Below are 18,624 nucleotides of genomic sequence, written 5' to 3' on the forward strand. Positions count from 1 at the left end.
AAAGTGCGTTACATGTGCGAATAGCAGTAGTTATGATATTTGTGGCATTGGACAGTCACTATTACTGCTACAGATGGTTTTGGCTTCATGCTTCTAGATGTCTTATTTGTGCATGGCATTACAAAGAACTTGTTGTCTATCTCTATTTTTAACAAGCATGGCTTTTAGGTCATCTTTGAGGATGACAAATGCAATGTCAGAGACAGGGAGATGGATTATGCACTTAGGTTGTCTAGGACCTTGTATAAGGGTTTGCTTTTGTTGGTGAATACCTATTGTGCAAAGTCTCATGATGCTTTGATAGCCACTATTCTATCGCCCGCTATGTAGAATGCGGAGCTATGGCATGCTTGCTATGGACATATGAGTTTTGGGAGTTTGATGACCCTTGAGTGGTGTCATATGGTAGATGCATTGTCTCCAGTGGCGACTCGATCTCCTCATGTATGCGAGGGATGCATTTTGGGCAAGATGCACAAATTTGCCTTAAAAAAGGATGGTGCAATGCGTGCTGTCTGGAAATTGCAGCTTATTCACTTTGGTGTTTGTGATCCCATGAGGATACGTACACTTGGAGGTTGGTTATCTTTACTTTGTTACATTTATTGATGACTACTCCTGGTATACATGGGTGTAGAGGTTGAAAGTAAAATCTGATGTGTTTATGCATCTTAAACATCTTGTTGCCAAGCTTGAGGCAAAAATTGGCTTGGCACTTTGCATGGATAGAGGGGGAGAGTACATGTCTCGTGCTTTTGAGACATTTGCTTGATCATGGCATTACGCTTCAAGCCATTGTTAGAATGACTACTGAGTAGAATGGTATTGTTGAAAGGAAGAATTGCACTCTTATTGAGATGACTTGTTGTATGCTCAAATGCGAGGGGCTGCCTCATAAATTTTGGTTAGAAAGCTTTCAATGTGCAAATCATGTGTTGAATTGTGCACCCACTAAGGCACTAAAGATGATCACTCCGTTTGAAGCTTGGTATGGCAAGAAACCCAAGGGTGACTACTTTCGGGTGTTTGGTTGCATAGCTTATGCATATGTTCCGAAAGAGCTTTGTGGGAAGCTTGATGACAAGGCTGTAAAATGCATGTTTATTGGCTACAATTTGGAAAGCAAGGGCTATCGCTTGTATGACCCACATGCAAAAAAAGCTTTTTGTAAGTAGGGATGTCATATTTGATGAAAATGTTGCATTTTCACATGATCAGTTTCAAATGCCAGCCACCCATGATATCGGTGATGTCTTTGAGGGTCTCTTGCCACTTTCTTTGGAGTCCGTGCCTGCTGTAAATGGACGGACATGCATAATACAACAAGCTGTTGCTGCACCATATGCGCCTGAACAACAGGGTATTGATCATGGCTTGCCACATGCAGTGGAAGGTGCAGTACAGCTGAAAGGGCTGCTGTAAATGCAGCAAAAACAGTTCCGAGATGGCTGTTACAAACTCTCCAGGAGAGTAAACTGGATGCTCCTTTAGCTTAATACACTAGAAGGGCTCCTAGACATACAACACATGATGTAGGGGGAGCCCATTTGATTGAGTTTATAGAAGTAGATGATTGTGATGAGCATGTATTTATGAGCTCATTGTTGGATGATCATGAGTCTACTTCCTTGGACAAAGCTCAGCAAGATGTACATTGGATGCAGGCCATGTAGAACTCTATTGTCACTAACTCTATATGGGATCTTGTGGATTTATCACTTTGCAAGAAAGCCATTGGCACAAAATGGGTTTTTAAACTCAAATGCAAGGTTGATGGTACCATTGATAGGCATAAAGCACGGTTGGTAGCAAAAGGTTATGCATAGAAGAAAGACATAGATTATGATGAGACTTTTGCTTCTAAATCCTGTATGAGTACAGTGAGATGTGTAATTGCTATGGTTGTAAATTATGGTTGGAGGGTACATCAATTGGACATTAAGACAACATTCTTGAATGGCAGTTTATACAAGGATGTTTATGTGTCATGACCTCTAGGGTTTGTGGTAAAGGGGAAAGAGCACATGGTATGCAAGCTAAACAAAGCTCTTTATGGTCTCAAATAGGCTCCTTGTGCATGGTACTCTAAAATTGATGCATATTTGGCCAGTGAAGTGCAAAAACAGTCCAATTGCTCCCACTCTATAAATTAAGAATGAAGGGAGGGGGGACTTGCTGATTATCATTCTTTATGTAGATAACATGTTGCTCATTGGACCTTCAGGAGCAAAAATTGCAAATTTCAAGGTTGAATTAAAACATGCATTTGCTATGTCAGATATGAGCTATTTATACTATTATTTGGGGATTCAGCTCACCCAAAATCAACATGGTATCATCATGTCACAGTCACAATATGTGGATAAGCTATTACATAGGTTAATATGCAAGATTACAAACATATGTGCAGTCCTATGGAGCCAGGCTTAAAGCAGTCTATGCATGATGGTGAAGAGATGTTTGATGTTGTAATTTATAGCCATGCTGTTGGCTGTCTTATTTATCTTTGCAACACATGCCTTGACATTTAGTATGTAGTATTTGAGGTGAGCAGGTATATGCATAGCACATGGACTATACATTGGCAAGCTGTTAAGTGGATCTTTAGCTTTCAAGGTACTTAGTCACATGCATTATTATTTTCTAGGGGGAAGACTTGCAATTACAGGCTTATAATGATTTAGATTGGGTTGGTGATGTAGACACTAGGCTGTCTTTTAGTGGACACTGTTTTTTTCTGGGCCGTTTATGCATTTCATTGCAAAGCAAGAAACAATGTATAGTGGCTACCTCGTCTTGTGAGGCTGAGTATAGGGCATCCTCCACGACAACAGTGGAATGTTTATGGTTGCGTAGATTGTTGGCTGATCTACATTTACCATTGGAGGGTCCTACACCCATTCTTTTTGACAGTTAAGAGTGCTATTGTAGTGGCACGAAATCCTGTGTTTCATGCTCACATGAAACATATTGAGATGCATTATCTTTATGTCAGAGAGAGATGCTATATAGGAGAGATCAACTTGATGTATGTTCCTATATAGAAAAATGTTGCAAACATTTTCACCAATGCACCACCTCGTGAGAAGTTTGAGGCTTTTTGCAAGTCCTTAAACTTGCTACCCTTTGGTGATTGATCATTCTTGTACTTTACCACATTGGCACTACAGGGGGGTGTTAGAATTTACCAATTCTATGGGGCAATGCCCAATGTTTTAGTCTTTAGTTGTTTTTCAGTTCTTAGTGTGAATACAACTAAAGTTATAAGTTGTCATCACTCTTAGAGTTAAAAACTCTAGTCGAGTTAGAGCTAGGTTGATCTTAGACCTATCTTGTAACTTCCATTCTCATTCTTTCAATTCACTAAGTACACTCTATCTTTTGCTTCAGGACACTATTGTCTCTCATTTCTCTCCTCCATAGCTAGCTGTCATTTTCCAACATAGAGTGTTAGGAAATTGAGGCAACAATAGGAGAGGTGTTTGCTAATGTATACAGCTTGCTAGCTAACAAAAATGTAGGTACTGCAGCAATCGTATGGTGGGAGAGATAACAGCAGCCTGTCGCATGGCACCGGATGTTGAAAACATAGGCTGGTTAGGTGCTATGGCAACACAACAGATGGAGATCTTGAAACAGCAAGGTGATGGCTGAAAACAAGTTGTTTAGGACTTGATAGTGATGGGCTGCAGTTGTTGATGGTTGGACAGCATATGATAGGTGGTTGATGGCTGAAATCTGCACAATAGAGTGAGAAACTTGCATAAAAGGATAAGGTTGAATGGTGTGCAGCTTGTCTATTTATAGATGTTGAAGAGTGCCCAAAAAAATTAATGTTTTAGGGGACTACTAAAACTCTCTAGAATCGCGCACCAAATTTATGTTTTTCATTAATTGAGTGTGTTTTGGGGCCATTTAAAAATACTAATCAGTTGTTGTAAAGTGTGTTTTAGCTCAAGACCCCCTCTCAAGCCCAAAACTGAGCCTAAAAGGAAGGACTTGCAATGTTTACCCCAAGGCGTTTCACCCCAAAGCAACCAAGGTATCAGACAAAGGATGCACATCGGCTGTCCAATGACCTACCAAGACTACAAAGGTGATGGCTATCTTACCAAGGGAGTCCAAGTAGTCATCCTGGAGAGGAAATGGCATCACATAAAGGGTGCTTATTGATTGCCTAGTGGCTTATCAAGCCCTACAAAGGCGGATGGAACCACATTGAACTTAAAAAAAAAATATGGAAAGTAAATTTTAGGGGTCGGCTGATTAAGTAACAATGACTTAAAAGATGGGAGTAGAGATGGTACACTCAACACATCATAAAACAGTACAAGCTTACCCAACCACTTGAGGATGTTGATGATGAGTGAAAGGTGAAGATGTATTGTGCGAAGAAGGATGGTGGTGTAATGCGTTGATGGAAACAACTCAGGATTTGTCTAGTGGTGCTCTGCACAATGGGATGCATAGGATGCTACATACTGAAGAATGCTTATGCAGTAGGTGCCACTTGGATAGTGTCCCTCGTGGAGAAATTGTTTACTTGTCCAAGCTCCCTAGTACAAAGATAATGAAATCATGCAATGCATAGGGGAAGGTACAATAGGGAGGGAAGGTCAATGTCAAAGACAAGTGCTGAAACTTGTAGAATACTAAGAAGGGTAGGAACTTTCTCTCAATCTAGATGTTGATGCTGAAGAAGGAAGAGGAGCCTAAGGATGTCGGTCTTCATGTTGTACCGAGAACCATGTGGATGAAGATGATGAAGCATCCCTATTGGAAGAGCAAGGTAGAAGTCACCACGATGATATCATCAAGAGAGATGCATGATTTGTTGCAAAAGGGAAAGCCTCCATGCTGGTAGAAGAGCAAAACTCCAAGTAGATGGAACCATGAAAGGAATGGTGCGTATCTCCTTTCTTCAGCTTAGGAAGGACTAGTACAAGCTTGCATGTTAGGTTGACACTGAAATGTAAAACCTTGCAAAAGAGAGAAAAAACTTTGCAAGCACAAAGGTAAGTAGTGAGATGTTCCAAGAACAAAGCTGAAAATAAAAGAAAGCAAAGCTAAGTGCAATGCTACGAGTATGCAAGTATGCAACAGAAGTCTAAAAAGAGAAAGTGTAAGTGTGTGGCCACCATTGCATATGATGAGATGGGGAAATAATCCTAGAAGGTGCAGTGGATGTCCTTGGAATGGGCGAGTAAAGTGTAATAGGTGAGTTACTAGCAAGCCAATCGGCCAATCCTTCATGAGTATTGAAGGAGATAGGTTGCTAAGGCTGTCCACGTGCTACATATCTAGTAGTCGATGGAGAAGATGGTGCAGCGGCGAGAGGCGTAGCCCCACTGGATTGGCCAGGCGGAGTGGAGGCAATCATAGTAGTTTGCTGTGGTTTTCTAGGAGGAAGACCTTGGGCCTTGGTACGATACTTCTTGTCCATATGGCTTGACCTTTGATAATGTGTACAAAACCTATTTCTCTTAGGAATTTGTTACGGAAGTGGTGTTACCCTTGTTTTGGCTTTCCTTCGTATCTTGCGAGTTCTTGCCACTGTTTGTTTTTCCTTCGGAGGAAGAGTCTTGGCTTGAAACACTTGAAGCAACAAGTGATCCGTGGATCTTGGTGGTGTGCTAGCAAAGTGAGTGATGAAACCTAATCTTAGTAGTCGATCCAACTCCAATTTCACATGCTTAGTCATGTGAGGGTTCATTCTATAGCATTGCTTCTGGATGGGAACAACATCTGATTCTCAAGAAATTGGGTGTTGATAGAAACGAGGATCTAGATCTTTTATATCTAAATATTTCCACGGAAAAACATCCTTAAATTTGATTAGCAAATCGATGAGTTGCTGACGAAATGGTGGTTGTAGTTTAGCATTGATTTTGACTGTTTTGTTTTTTTCAGACCTAGATAGACCGTCCCAATTTATCTTCTTTTACACTTGTTATATTCTTTATCTGCGCCTCAAACTTTTGCCCTTGAGGCAACCAACCCTCGCCTCTCTGAATGGATGTGTGTGGAGAACTTCTTGCGGACTTGATCATGCAGCCTCGCATAATGTAAGAACTAACACTCAAACTCGTAGAAGGTTGGCAATCTAGGTAGTGAGATAATGTGTTGGATAAAATGGAAGTATTTGTTAGGTAACTTGTTCAAGAAGAACGTGACCTGATCGTCATCTGACTTCGGGGAACGAGTAGTGGCAAACTTGGCTAGTAAACGCCAATACTCGGCTAACTTGACTTTGAGATTATCCCCTTTCTTAATGGAAAACTTTTGAAGCTCAAAATCGAGATTGATATGTTGAGTGCAATCTCGTGCCGCATAGTGGTCAATGAGATGACTCCAATGCTTAGATGCGAGGGAAAAATGCTATAATTGAGAGTGGAATTCTAGAAGCAACCCTTGCATTAACTCAACATTGGCCATGGTATTGCGGGTTCTCCATTGATGGATGTGATTAGGGTGAGCTAGTTGAGGCTTTGGCATAGGCTTCATACCAATGATGAGCTCGCAAAGTCCTCAAGATTTGAGCACTTGTTGCATGGAGTTTGACCAAGGGGTAAAATTCGGCCTGTTAAAATGAGTCTTATCCGTGAAGTCATTCTTGGCCGTTGCAACAAGAGTGGTAGTGCTAGGAGATGGAAAATGTGTGTAATGGGGATAGGGTAGATAGGGAGGATAGGGAGATGGAGTGGAGTACACTTGGCAAGTAATCCTAGAGTGTCCACCATGCATATGGGAAGCGTGCATAGTAGATCTAAATATGGGCAAGGGCGGATTGGGTATGGGCATGGTAACTGCCTGTGGAGCCCGTGGTGGAGGGATAGGGACACGGGGAGCAACGGATGAAAATTCATTCGTACGAGTGACCCAAGGGATATATAACAACAATCCATAAGCAGAGGATGGATATCCTTATGTTAGAACAGGTTGTGTGGGGGTTTTGTGAATGTTCGAGGATAGTGAGGGGGATGCCCATCACAATTGTTCTAGAGTGGAAGGATGTGGTAAGGTGGGGGTATATGGAAGGTATAATGTTAAAGGGTAGCATTCCCCTTGAAAATGCACTGAGAGGTGGAGTGAATGGAGGGTAGGTAGATGATGGGATGGAGAAAGGGAAAGAGTTAGGAGTAGAGATGGAAGATCTAACCCCTAGTGTGCTTTGAGCGGAAGTGGAATGTAATCCAAGATTTTGGAATGAAGATGTGAGTAGATTAGAATGTGGAGAAGATAGTGGTGGGATGGGAGGGAGTTGAGAAGTGTGGTTTACTTGCTCAAATGAAATAGATGGTAGATACATGCTTGATGAAGGGTATATGCTTGGAGAGCCTCTTTTATTGAAGTTAACATATTGAAAACCATCCGGATCTTGCACAACAAAAGAAGAGACAAGAGAGGGTTTTGGCTCATACGACTCAAAAGGGTTATATGAACGTGACACGAGGCCTGGCACAGATAAAGGAGATGGATTGCGAGACGTGCCGAATGCCATAATCCCTCCAAGATTAGAGAGATGGCTAGTCTCACCAGTCGGTCCAAATAGAGTAGTAGCACTCATTGGAGGAGTGTAAACCAAACTATATGTGATGTGCAAGTACTCCTCAAACTCTTCATCTGTAAGATGACCAAAGCGAGAAGAAGAAGATGGTAAAGCTGAAGGTGTGTCTACCTCCTCCTCGAGACCATAATGCCTTCTCAGAGCCTCCAATGATGGTGAAGCTTGATAGGACGTCATAGGATCCGAAGAAGAAGGTGCTTGAGACATTGAGTTAGAATCGAGTCGCGTGTGAGTCTCACACGAAGACTAGCCTACACAATCACCACAAGATACTCTTTAAAAGAGCATTGGCTCTGATACCATGTGAAGATATGCTAGGGTTTGCACTAAGGAAACACAACATGTACGACCAAGACTAAAACATAGAGACTCAGACAAAGACAAGCAAAACTCAAACCCTAAGCGTAAAATGCAAAACACAAAAACTCAAAACTCAAACACAGAGAGAAGAAACTTTGAAGTGAATGAATGTTGTAAATGAATGTAAGAGTGTATAGAATGCCCAAGGGCAGAGCAATGCAGTCGGAGAGTGACGTCCATTGGAGATGGATCCCAAGTGATGTGATCACTAGTCGGAGTGCGAGAAACACCAAAGTGTCAAGGAGCTGAGGCGACAATAGGAGAGATGTTTGCTGGTGTAGATGGCGTGTTAGACAACAAAAACACAGGTATTGCAGCAATCGCCCGGTGGAGAGATGGCAGCAGCCTATTGCCTAGTAACAAATGTTGAAAACATCGGCTGATCAGATGCTATGATGATGTAGTAGATGGAGACCTCTAAATAGCAAGGGGATGGCTGAAAACAAGCTACCTAGGGCTCGATAGTGATGGGCTGGAGTCGGTGATGGCTGGACAGTAGGTGGTAGGTAGCTGATGACTAAAATCTGCATGGTAGAGTGAGAAACTGGCACAAAAGGATAAGGTTGAATGGTTGGTAGCTTATCTATTTATAGATGTGGAAGGGTGCCCCAAAAGATTGGGGCTTTGGGGAGACCATTGAAACTCTCTCGAGCCGCACACCAAATTTGTGTTTTTTATTAATTGTGTTTTGGGGCTGTTTAAAAATGGTAATCAACTGTAAAGCGTGATTTAGCTCAATAGTAGCCAATGCTTTGAGGGCCCAAACATCCTTGATGCTAGTGAGCTTCACTCATGTGTCCTCTATGCTACTTGAGCATGAGGTATCCTTGAGGTTACAAGGGAGGCTTCCATTTCGACATGGCAGCCATGTTGAGACCTTTGTAGCTTGAGAGAGGGATAAAAGGAAGAAGAAGTCAAAGGCCTAGTGCTATCACTGTGGTAAGAAGAGATACCTATCGGAGGATTGCAAGGAGTAAGTGGCTTCACCAAAGAAGGAGAAGAAGAGGAAGAAGCAGGTTACACTCTTTCGATGAGTCATCCTTATCCTCCTTTGACTTAGAATTGGATCTTTCTTGGCCAAGGCGAAGGCATAGGCCACAGAAGGACTCATCTTTTGTTGAGAATGGAAAGAGCTTAGCTACCCCTCCTACTACTATTTTCTAGTGCTGGTGATGTGGTCATCCCTCACAACTCTCCCTTGCTAAAGAGGGAGTGTGAGATGGTGAGGTGGGGTAGGTGAGTCTCATCTATATAGGTATACAAATGCAAAGGGTTCAGAGAGGGACTTCTCTTTTACATGGATTGAATTTTGGCAGGTTTTGGAATCGTGGAGCTGGGATTGACCTCTAGGTTTATGATGGGCTATTTTTTGACAGAGAGTGGAATTGGCTCCTAGTTTAAGCTCACATAAGGGGACACTTTCACAGTCTAGCCGAAGGCAGAGAATCCATGGTTATGTCTGCACGGAGGCATTGTTGACAAGATGGTCACATATGCTCTTGCGAGGCATTGTTTTATAAACATAGAGAGTTGCTATGATTCTCCTCTATTTTGAGAAGCTAGTATGGTCGACATTGACATTAGGTTCTCTTTGAAGCACCTTGGTAGTGGCTTGCTTTATCACTACGTGGTAATCCACGGTGCTATTTGAATGTCATTGTTGTAGTATGATGAGTCATTATCCTTGTATCTTTGTATTGTCCTAGGTCATCCATGATTTGAGAGAGGGTATTAGTAGATTAGTTGGCTCATGATTGAGTTTATGCATGTACTATGGACTAGGCACACTATTATTTGTGTAATTCTTTTTTGTGTCTTTTTTGTGAGCTCTACTGCTGGCTGACTACCAATGTCCACACAGCTAGTACACTATTGTCTCATGTCTTGCGATATGGATTCCCTTTCCCAGGCATATCTTTGAGTTTTCCCTGTCCAGTGTTATTTTGTTTATCTTTTTTTTTTGGAGTCTCTCTTGTGTTGTGTAGTGTATTGCATCGGTTTTCTATGTTTTTTTGACAACTTTTACTATGAGGAGATATATACCTTAGAAGTTTTTGCTCTACATATGCATATTGAACAAAGTATCATGATCATGTGATCTTATTGATTGTAATATCTATTTTGATGAATCTAGTGCACACTACAATAGCTAACCGTTTCTATGTGAGAGCATGGCCCTAATATACTCGAGTGCGATCTTATTGATTGTAATATCTAGTTTGATGAATCTAGCCCACACTACAATAGCTAATTGTTTCTATTACTTTTGCAGCACCACAAGCTCACCCCAAATTAGGCCCATTGGGTAGGGAAGGTTCTCCCAAGAAGGTCACACACCTAATGGGAGTACGCCATCAGTGGCCACGGCAGGAGTGGAGGCGTATGCACCTCTATTGGCCCGAGCCTTACCGCTTGTGTACGGGATCGTAGGGCGATTTTGGCAGGGAGGGTTCTTTGGATCAGGTTAGATATTGGGGACTCGTGCCTCTGAGTCCTCAATGTCTATGCCCCCATTGAGGTCAGGGCACGCAACAGGTTTTGGGTGGAGATTGTAGTAGGACTCCCAGAGGTGGACTCTTGGATTGTTGGAGGAGACTTCAACAATGTGGAGGACTTAGAGGACTAGTAGGGAAGAGGCATAAACTACCAAGGCATGGCTGGGGAGGAGCAGGAGGCATGGAAGGTCTTCCTACTGGCAGTAGGAGCTCATGATGCTTGGAGAGACCCAACTTTCCATAGAAGGGAAAGGTCATTGGACTTTTTGTGGGGATACAGGCAGCTAGGCGGCGGAGTCTTGGCAGAGCGGTTGAAAAGGTTCTATGTGGGGGAGTGGGGATGCTCTCGCGGAGGCTAGATAGGGCAGTTGACAGGCACCACTTTGTCCGAGCCCGGTCCTCCTGACACTTGATCCAGCAACATCTTCCCTAGGTACACGAACTTGTCGGATCCCTGACTCAATCTACAGGAGGGAGGAGGTGAAGAGACAGATTGAACAGATTTGGACTAGGGAGTGGGGTAGGAGGGACCGAATCATAGAGGAGGTTGCAGAGGTCCTAGATGAGTTGAGCAGGATTTGCCAGGAGGCAGCCCTAGAGGCCGGGCAATAGAGTTGGGAGGAGGAGAGAGCACTCCGGTGGGACCTAGCAGCCATGCAAAGATTATTATAGGAGACACCAGGGGATTCCATTCTCCATGCACATGAGGTGTGCGCACAAGCAGCCATCGTCGGCCTAGGGGACAGGCGCTTGGAGTTTTCATTCCGCACCTCAGCAGCCTTCTGAGTGCGGAAGGGAGACATGATGTGCAAGGATTTTTTTCAGGCACACCAGCCCCGCACCTCAAGAGAACATATATGCAGCCTTCGAGATTAGTATGGGAGGATTCACTCTAGCCCAGACGAGGTGATGGAGATTGCCACCGACTACTATAGACGCCTTTTCTAGCGGGAGATAGCCTCAGCTAGAGGATAGCATTGCAGATAGCAGGTGTGGGATCACATCTTGTTCCTCGTCATAGAGGAGATGGGACACTCCCTCCTAGACCCCTTCACAGAAAAGGAATTAGAGGAGGCTTTCAACACATAGGACGGGCAGAAATGCTCGGGAGAGGATGGCCTTTCTAAGGCCTTCTTCACTACCTACTGGGAGGTGGTGAAGGATCCCTTACTGATGGCCTTCCATGAGATTTTCACTTCAGGACAGATGCGAGGGAGTCTTTCGGTGTGCCTCATCAGTCTTCTCTCCAAAGGGGGAGACCAATTGGAGCTTTCCCAGTGAAGACCGATCACTTTATTGTTGGTGGCCTATAAGGCACTGGCAAAGATGATTGGTAGGCGATTATGCCCTCTGCTTCCAGACATCATTCATGACACACAGACAGGCTTTGTCCAGGACAGGAGCATCCTAGACAACACCTTCTTTGAGGCGACAGAGTGGGCTCAGCATAGTAGGCAAGGACTGGCCGTACTACTCCTGGATTTTGAGAAAGCCTATGACAGGGTGGACTCGGATTTCCTAGAGGGCACCATGGTGAGTTTGGGCTTTCCCCAGGCATGGATTCACGGGGTCTCCGCACTTTACAAATTGGCTACTAGCAAGGTTCCCATAGGTGGTAAGCGAGGAGAGGAGTTTCGGAAAGGTTGCCCCTTGGCCCCGTACCTATTCTTGCTCTTTGCAGAGACGATGTCTCACTTCCTTAGGCAACGTGTGAGTGGTTTACGCAGCCTTCGACTTCTAGTGAGAGAGGAGACAGAGTTGTTAGACTCAGAGTATGTAGATGACACAACACTCTACATAGAGGATGATGAGTTGATACTGGAAAGAGTGAGACTAGCTCTTGGACTGGCTCTTGAGGTGTTCTGTATTGTAGCGGGAGCGAAAATCAACTGGTGAAAGTTGGTTGGTTTTCTTACAGACCCGGACTTGAGTATGGAGTGGGTGTCCACTTGGGATTTGGATGGGTGAGCAGAGGGTAGACTGTCCATTATCTAGGGTTCCAGGTGGGACTTGACATTACCCTCGCCCAACAGTTTCTTCCAATTCTCGACTTTATTTGGAGGAAGCTGATCTATTGGATTATTGCTCACCTATCCCTAGCAGGCGGAGCCCTGGTGGTGAACCAGGTCCTCCTAGCGACGACTTGGTACATCACCTTGTGTTGGTGCTTCTCCTCATCATGTGTAGTGCAGCTTTGCCACCTAATGCGGAACTTCCTTTGTTCGGGTCAGACAGTTCCAGGTGATGTACCAAGTCGTCTCTCTAGGAGGACCTAATTCACCACCAAGTCCTCCTAGCAACGACTTGGTACATCACCTCGTGTTGGTGCTTCTCCTCATCATGTGTAGTGTAGTTTTGCCACCTAGTATGGAACTTCCTTTGGTCCGGGTCAGACGGTTCTAGGGATTCTTGGGCCAAGATGGTGTGGGCGACCATCATCCGGCATCGGTTAGAGGGAGGGCTTGGAATCATAGACCCTGAGTATCAGAGTATGGCTCTCTTGGGCAAGCCAGTAGTCTGTGGCCCCACACTAGGAGGGCAGACCTAGAAGGTCCTATTGTAGAAGGGTCTTCAGGATTGTAGATCGAGGCTTGGCAAAGAATGGAGGCCGTCCTTGAGATGGATTTTCACGAGAGTCCAGATCACCCCCCCAAGATCCCCCTTTCTACATAGCTTGCTCCGTGTGTGGTAGGGCTTCCGTAAGGCCCTAATCCAGAGCACACCAGGCTGCAAGGAGGAGATAGACCGTCAGTCGGTGATCTGGAACCCCTAGGTCAGAGATCAGGAAGGGGCACAGATTGGTGAGCGCCCCCACATCTAGTGGGCTGGTTGGGAGGCCGGCCTGGCTCGTATCATCAGGACATGGCAGGAGGTGTACAAGATGGTGGATGAGGAGGTGTTGTAGCGAGTATTAGGATGCTAGAGAGGAGTGGAGTTGAGGAGAAGGGAGATAGACACAGCAATACCTCAAGAGTGGCTTGCTTTCCCGATACAAGAGTTGATAGAGCCCGGGGACGTATGGGCCGCTAGGTTTTCACCAGCAGGTATCCCCCTATAGGTGGCAGGTAAACTGGGTAGTGCTCCACCTGGGACCTTCTTTACTGTGCAGGAGGGAGGGCGTCTGGCCCTTGACAGAGGGTAGCAGGATGAGGGGATAGCTGTTCTTTCATGGAGGAGGATTCGGGTGATTGGTCTTCATGGGAAGACATGGTGGCTAGACCCTTATGTCTTTTGGAAGGAGCTTAGGGAGTGGTGCCTTTGGATCTGGGAGGGCAGGCCACTTGATGAGCTGGAGTGGGATCCGGGAGAGTGGCTATAGCCGGCCAATGCGGTCGCCAAGAAGCCACCGAGGTTCTTGGAGTATACCACTCGAATTGGCAAACACGTATTGATGTAGGAGGACGTGTGGATTGGGTGCCATCACATAGCAGGCACTAGGCGGAGCACAACATCATGGAGTCTCTTTGACGGACCTTCTGGCGGCGTCTATGGGATAGCTGGAGGCCGAGGAGGGTATCATATTTCTTATGGCTGGTGGCACTGGAGGCTTGGCAGTGGGAAGTTGGCTAGCCCAGATGCAGGAGGGAGGTTGTAAGTGCTGCACACAACAGCCTCTAGAAAGCCCAAAGAAGTGCCTTTGGTTATGTGAGGTGGCGCAACTCGTGTGGAGAGGAGCATGCCGCATCCTTCACCGTATTGTACCTAGCCTTGGTTATATCTTATGGGGAGCTTTTTGCTGGCAGGCAATTAGCCAATGCTGTCACGTTCTGTATGGAGCTAGGATGCAGGATACGATATTCATTATTGAGGCAGGGTGTGCGTAGTGGTTGGTTTGGAGGCTTTACCCATGTGCCAGGTATTGGAGCCCACAGTAGACCGCTTTGAGGTTTGGGAGATCATAGGGAGTCTTATTGGATGGCATATCTGGAAGGTGCAGTGTCAGGAGACTTTTGGCGGAGAGAGACTTTGAGTACATGCAACCTTAGCAGAGCTCTGGACCTCCATCATCCACTCCCTTCATGGCCGATGGGACCAGGTGCAAGGCGAGTCAGGAGCTCCGTTGTCATTTCATGTGCACTTGGGGCGGCCAGGACCTGTTTTTCATGATGCAGGTAGGCAGCCCCAGATGGCGATACACCCCCACTCCATGGCTTCTTGCTCCTACCCCCCCTAGACCCCCCTGAGAGGCTTGTACATCTGATATATCTGTGACTCTGCATCAGCTCCAGCTAGTCTGTTGAGCATGAGTACTTCCTTGTATTTAGGTTTTTTTCTGAAGTAATATAATTAGCCACACTTTATTTGCAAAAAAAGAGAGCTAATTGTTTCTATGTGGGAGCATGGCCCTAATATGCTTGAGTGCTAATAATAGGGATCCAGTCAGGTTATATGAGTGGAAGGGCGTGCCATATTGCATGAATCCACCTATGAATTCTTTAGTGGCAACCTCTTAGGGCACTACTCTGTCTAAAGATCTTTCAGTTTCAGTGGTGGCGAGCTCTTAGCACACTAATCTAGCCAAAGATCCATGCATATGTAAATTAATTGCATAGATAGGCAAGTGTCATCGAGTTCTTTTTTCAAGTGACTGGTGCAGCTGCATTTAACAGTAGTTACATCCTGAGCCTGATTGCATTATGTCATCTCTCAAATATTTGTAGGTGGTGGAATTGTTACCCTACTGCTATTTGAAAGTTTGTCTTCTTTAAGGAAGAGTATTTTCTTTGCGCGAGCGGGATGTGTCAGACGTTTGGCTGCCATTGAAATAGATTCTCATTTGTTGTGCTGTTGCCTTCGTTCTGCTTCAACACTGTCTCGATTCTTGGCTTTGCTTTGCAGTCCCCTTTAGTGGAAATGCTTTTGGGTGATGCTTTTGAATCTTGGTTTACTGGGTTCTGCTCTATTGCCTCAGGCCTTCTTCTTTGGTAAACACAGATCTTGGAGCATCCACACTTTCGTAACATGAATATTTTTGGTCAGCGATCCATTCGTTGTTTCCCTTTTCACTTTTTCTGTCAAACAATCTCTTGATGATTGTTGACATTTGAAGTTATTTCTGAGTCCGTTTGCTTGGTAAAGCCATTGTGTGTTTGTACCTGTAAAAGATTATGGACTAGGACAAGAATAGTAGCAAACCGAAGATAAAGCATATTACAATAACCGCAAATTCATCTTTCATTAAATACTGATGGAAAAGGATAGAAACCCAATGGTTCCAAAATAAAAGGGATGTTAAGAGCAGGAATAATTAGACATTTGTCATATTCATTAAAATTTCCACCCTTAAATGATAATATGGCTGTTATAAGAGACAAGTGGCAACCAGCATGAAAAAGTCTTGCTGCCAGTTGGCTGGATTAGTTGAAAAAATTGGTGTTGGGACTGTTTTCTGAGTTTCTATGGAAGTTTTTTTACCTTCTATGAGGTTTCATTCTGCCTCTTATTTGTCATTGGTTAGTGCCTTCAACAAGTGTTTGATTTGTTTGTGCTGGCAGAATTTACGACAATGGCAGGAAGGCGTCTACGGGAAGCTGTAAAGTCCACTCTAATAGCCAACAATGCACAAGATTTTGTGAATACTCATGTAGTCATTGCAGGACTGACAAATGATTATTCTCAATATGTCACCACCTTCGAGGAGTATGAGGTTCAGCGCTATGAGGTCGTATTGTGATGTTGAATCATTTTAATATAACAAATTTATGGTTGTGTGTCTAGAAGCTAGACTTTAAATGGGACATGATCTCTGCAGGGGGCCTCAACTCTTTTTGGGCCACACACACTCGGTGCATATATTCAGGAGTTCAAAAAACTTGCAGCAGCCTTAGCTCAAGGCCTTTCTGTGGAGAGTGGTCCCTCTCCTCCTTATCTACTCAGCAATCAGTTAGAGCTGCTCCCACCAGTTGTGATGGATAGTACGCCTCGTGGGTCTATGTTTGGAGATCTGATTAAGGATATTCCACAAAAATCTTCTTACTCTAAGGGAGAGATCGTATCTGCTACATTCTGGTCTGCGTGCCCTCGCAATGACTTGTTCACAGAGGCCACTTTTGCTGCTGTGGAGGCACTGGACTCGAATGGGATTTGGAAACCTGCTTACGATGATGACGACTTATGCCTTCGTTTTATGTGGAGCCGCCCATCACCACGGAGCCCTCATAGCCATGCAATTATCAGATGGGAAATCCCGGAGACAGCTTCTCCTGGCATATACAGGTTACGACACTTTGGAGCTGCGAAGCATTTGTTTGGGTCTGTGCAACACTTCACAGGGGTGTCGAGCCCCTTTGAAGTTGCATGAAAGGTATGCCATCCTGGTCTCAAGCAAAGGCTTGCATGTACACCACCCACCGAGTTCGTTGTTTTGTACAGCTCTCTCTCTCTCTCTCTCTCTCTCTCTCAGAGGATGAACTTATATATGTAGGTATGCAGGCTATCAAGTTTTGCTTCACAGTCATGTGAATGACCTGAAATAGACTTACGTGATGGCCATATGGTTTTGAAACTTAGCAAGACAGCCATAATGGATGCAGAGTAAGGTCACATGTTCGAACCTCTGCAGGACTGGTACATAAGCTTGGAAAATAGACATAATGTATTATATTGTGAACAATAAAGTTACCATGATGTTGCAATCTAGTTTCTCGGGAAATTGTCCTTGCTGTTGCACTGCTGCAGTGTAATGTGTGTTTAGAATCTAAGCTAGTTGAAACATTGGAATTCTCTTGCAAGGAACAATGAGCTTAATTGATGATCATCGGCATCTGAACATGTAAACATGCAGTTAAGTTGTGGATTACCTTTTTGTCACCTTTCTCACATGATAGGCGGATTCTAAGGATTTCCCCCTTTTACAATTACGTGTTTGTTTCAGATGGGAGACCCGCACATTTTGCATGAAGTCACATTGTTTTGGTGCGGACGCTATGTAATGCACACAAATACTCCTCTCTCTCCATTATTTGTGCAATATGACTTTTACCGGCTTGTAAACAACAAATTAGATTATATTTAGACAAGTGGCGACTCACAATTGGTTGTCTAAACATAGTATTATTGTTGCTATTAAATACTCTTGATACATTGGATGACTCTCAAGCACAAAACCGAGGATCTTATCTCATCCATTTTCTCTGCACGCCGTTTTGGATTTGCACATCGCACTCACAAATAGCCCGTTAGATCTCGTTGTGAGATTGAAAGGTTCCAATGTTGGTTCATTTTGGAGGATTGCTACCTAGTGAGTCTCGTGACTCACATCTGATGTAAACCAAATAGCACACTAGAAAGTCGATTCTAGACTACTTACTGCTATACATGTAGAATGGCATGGTGATACTGAGCGAGCCTTGTGCAATATGCCACATGTGACTATACGGAAGCGGAGCGCAGGGTCACTTCGCGCACTCAATTACATTTGGTGTGATGTGGCATAATATGTTGGGACGTTACGGGAGCAGTGATCAAGACAAACCTCTCTCACAACCCGATAACAATACTTTAACGAGTGTCAGTTAGGGTAATTGACTTTTTTGATGAACAACACAACATAGAATTTTTTTAAAAAAAATTCACAAACACACAAGGCACACAAGAAACCAATGTTACACAATGCCTCTTGTAGCTCGAAAACCTCAAAATCATAATCCAGGTAGAGCATCACACACACCTTATGCAATGTTTGAAAACTCAACTTTGGAAACAGAAATTTAGGTAGAGCCTCTTCAGCATTCTAGTTCTTGATCACTTTGGACAGTACGTCAAGACTCCACACTTGCACGGGTGACCTTCCACTCTCCTCACTCAAATTACAAATTGAATACAAGGAGAGCAAGGATCTCCCCCTTCTCTTATATAGTTTTTCTCCCCTCCATACCACACATTGTGCTTTTTCAAACGTTTTTAAGCTTTTTTATTCCATCATTTAAAGCTTTTCAATAAGCTTAAGAACTTAAAGAATCAAAAGCCTTAAAGGCTTTGAATAGCCTTAAGGCTATTAAATCTTGCTTTTTTAAATGCCGCCATGTGTTTCAAGATATGCCGCCACCTCGCCCATAATCTCAGTCCGCAAATCGATGCCATCGAATCTGCTTGCGATTGCAGGAAGTCGTTGAATCTACTCGCTCCATAACCTCTCTAGATATTGGAATTATTATACGATAGTCCACCAATGTTGATATTCGCACCTCAATACTAGCCATT

General features: G+C 44.1%; 1 protein-coding gene across 2 annotated transcripts in view; it reads left to right on the forward strand.

The window, feature by feature from the left end:
• Positions 1-17,059, forward strand: part of LOC148013936 (Neutral/alkaline non-lysosomal ceramidase) — a 103,400-nt gene extending 86,341 nt beyond the window's left edge. For both annotated transcript variants that reach the window (XM_087666169.1, XM_087666170.1), the window contains exons 8-9: positions 15,918-16,084; positions 16,175-17,059. In XM_087666169.1, the coding sequence (XP_087522295.1) occupies positions 15,918-16,084; positions 16,175-16,723 (716 nt within the window). In that variant the 3' untranslated portion in view covers positions 16,724-17,059. The remainder of the gene's footprint in view (positions 1-15,917; positions 16,085-16,174) is intronic.
• Positions 17,060-18,624: the final 1,565 nt, after the last annotated feature.

The sequence above is a fragment of the Lygodium microphyllum genome, chromosome 25 (assembly GCF_053477565.2).
Source record: "Lygodium microphyllum isolate KBCC chromosome 25, Lygodium_microphyllum_v1.1.10, whole genome shotgun sequence".
NCBI classification, from domain to species: Eukaryota; Viridiplantae; Streptophyta; class Polypodiopsida; order Schizaeales; family Lygodiaceae; genus Lygodium; species Lygodium microphyllum.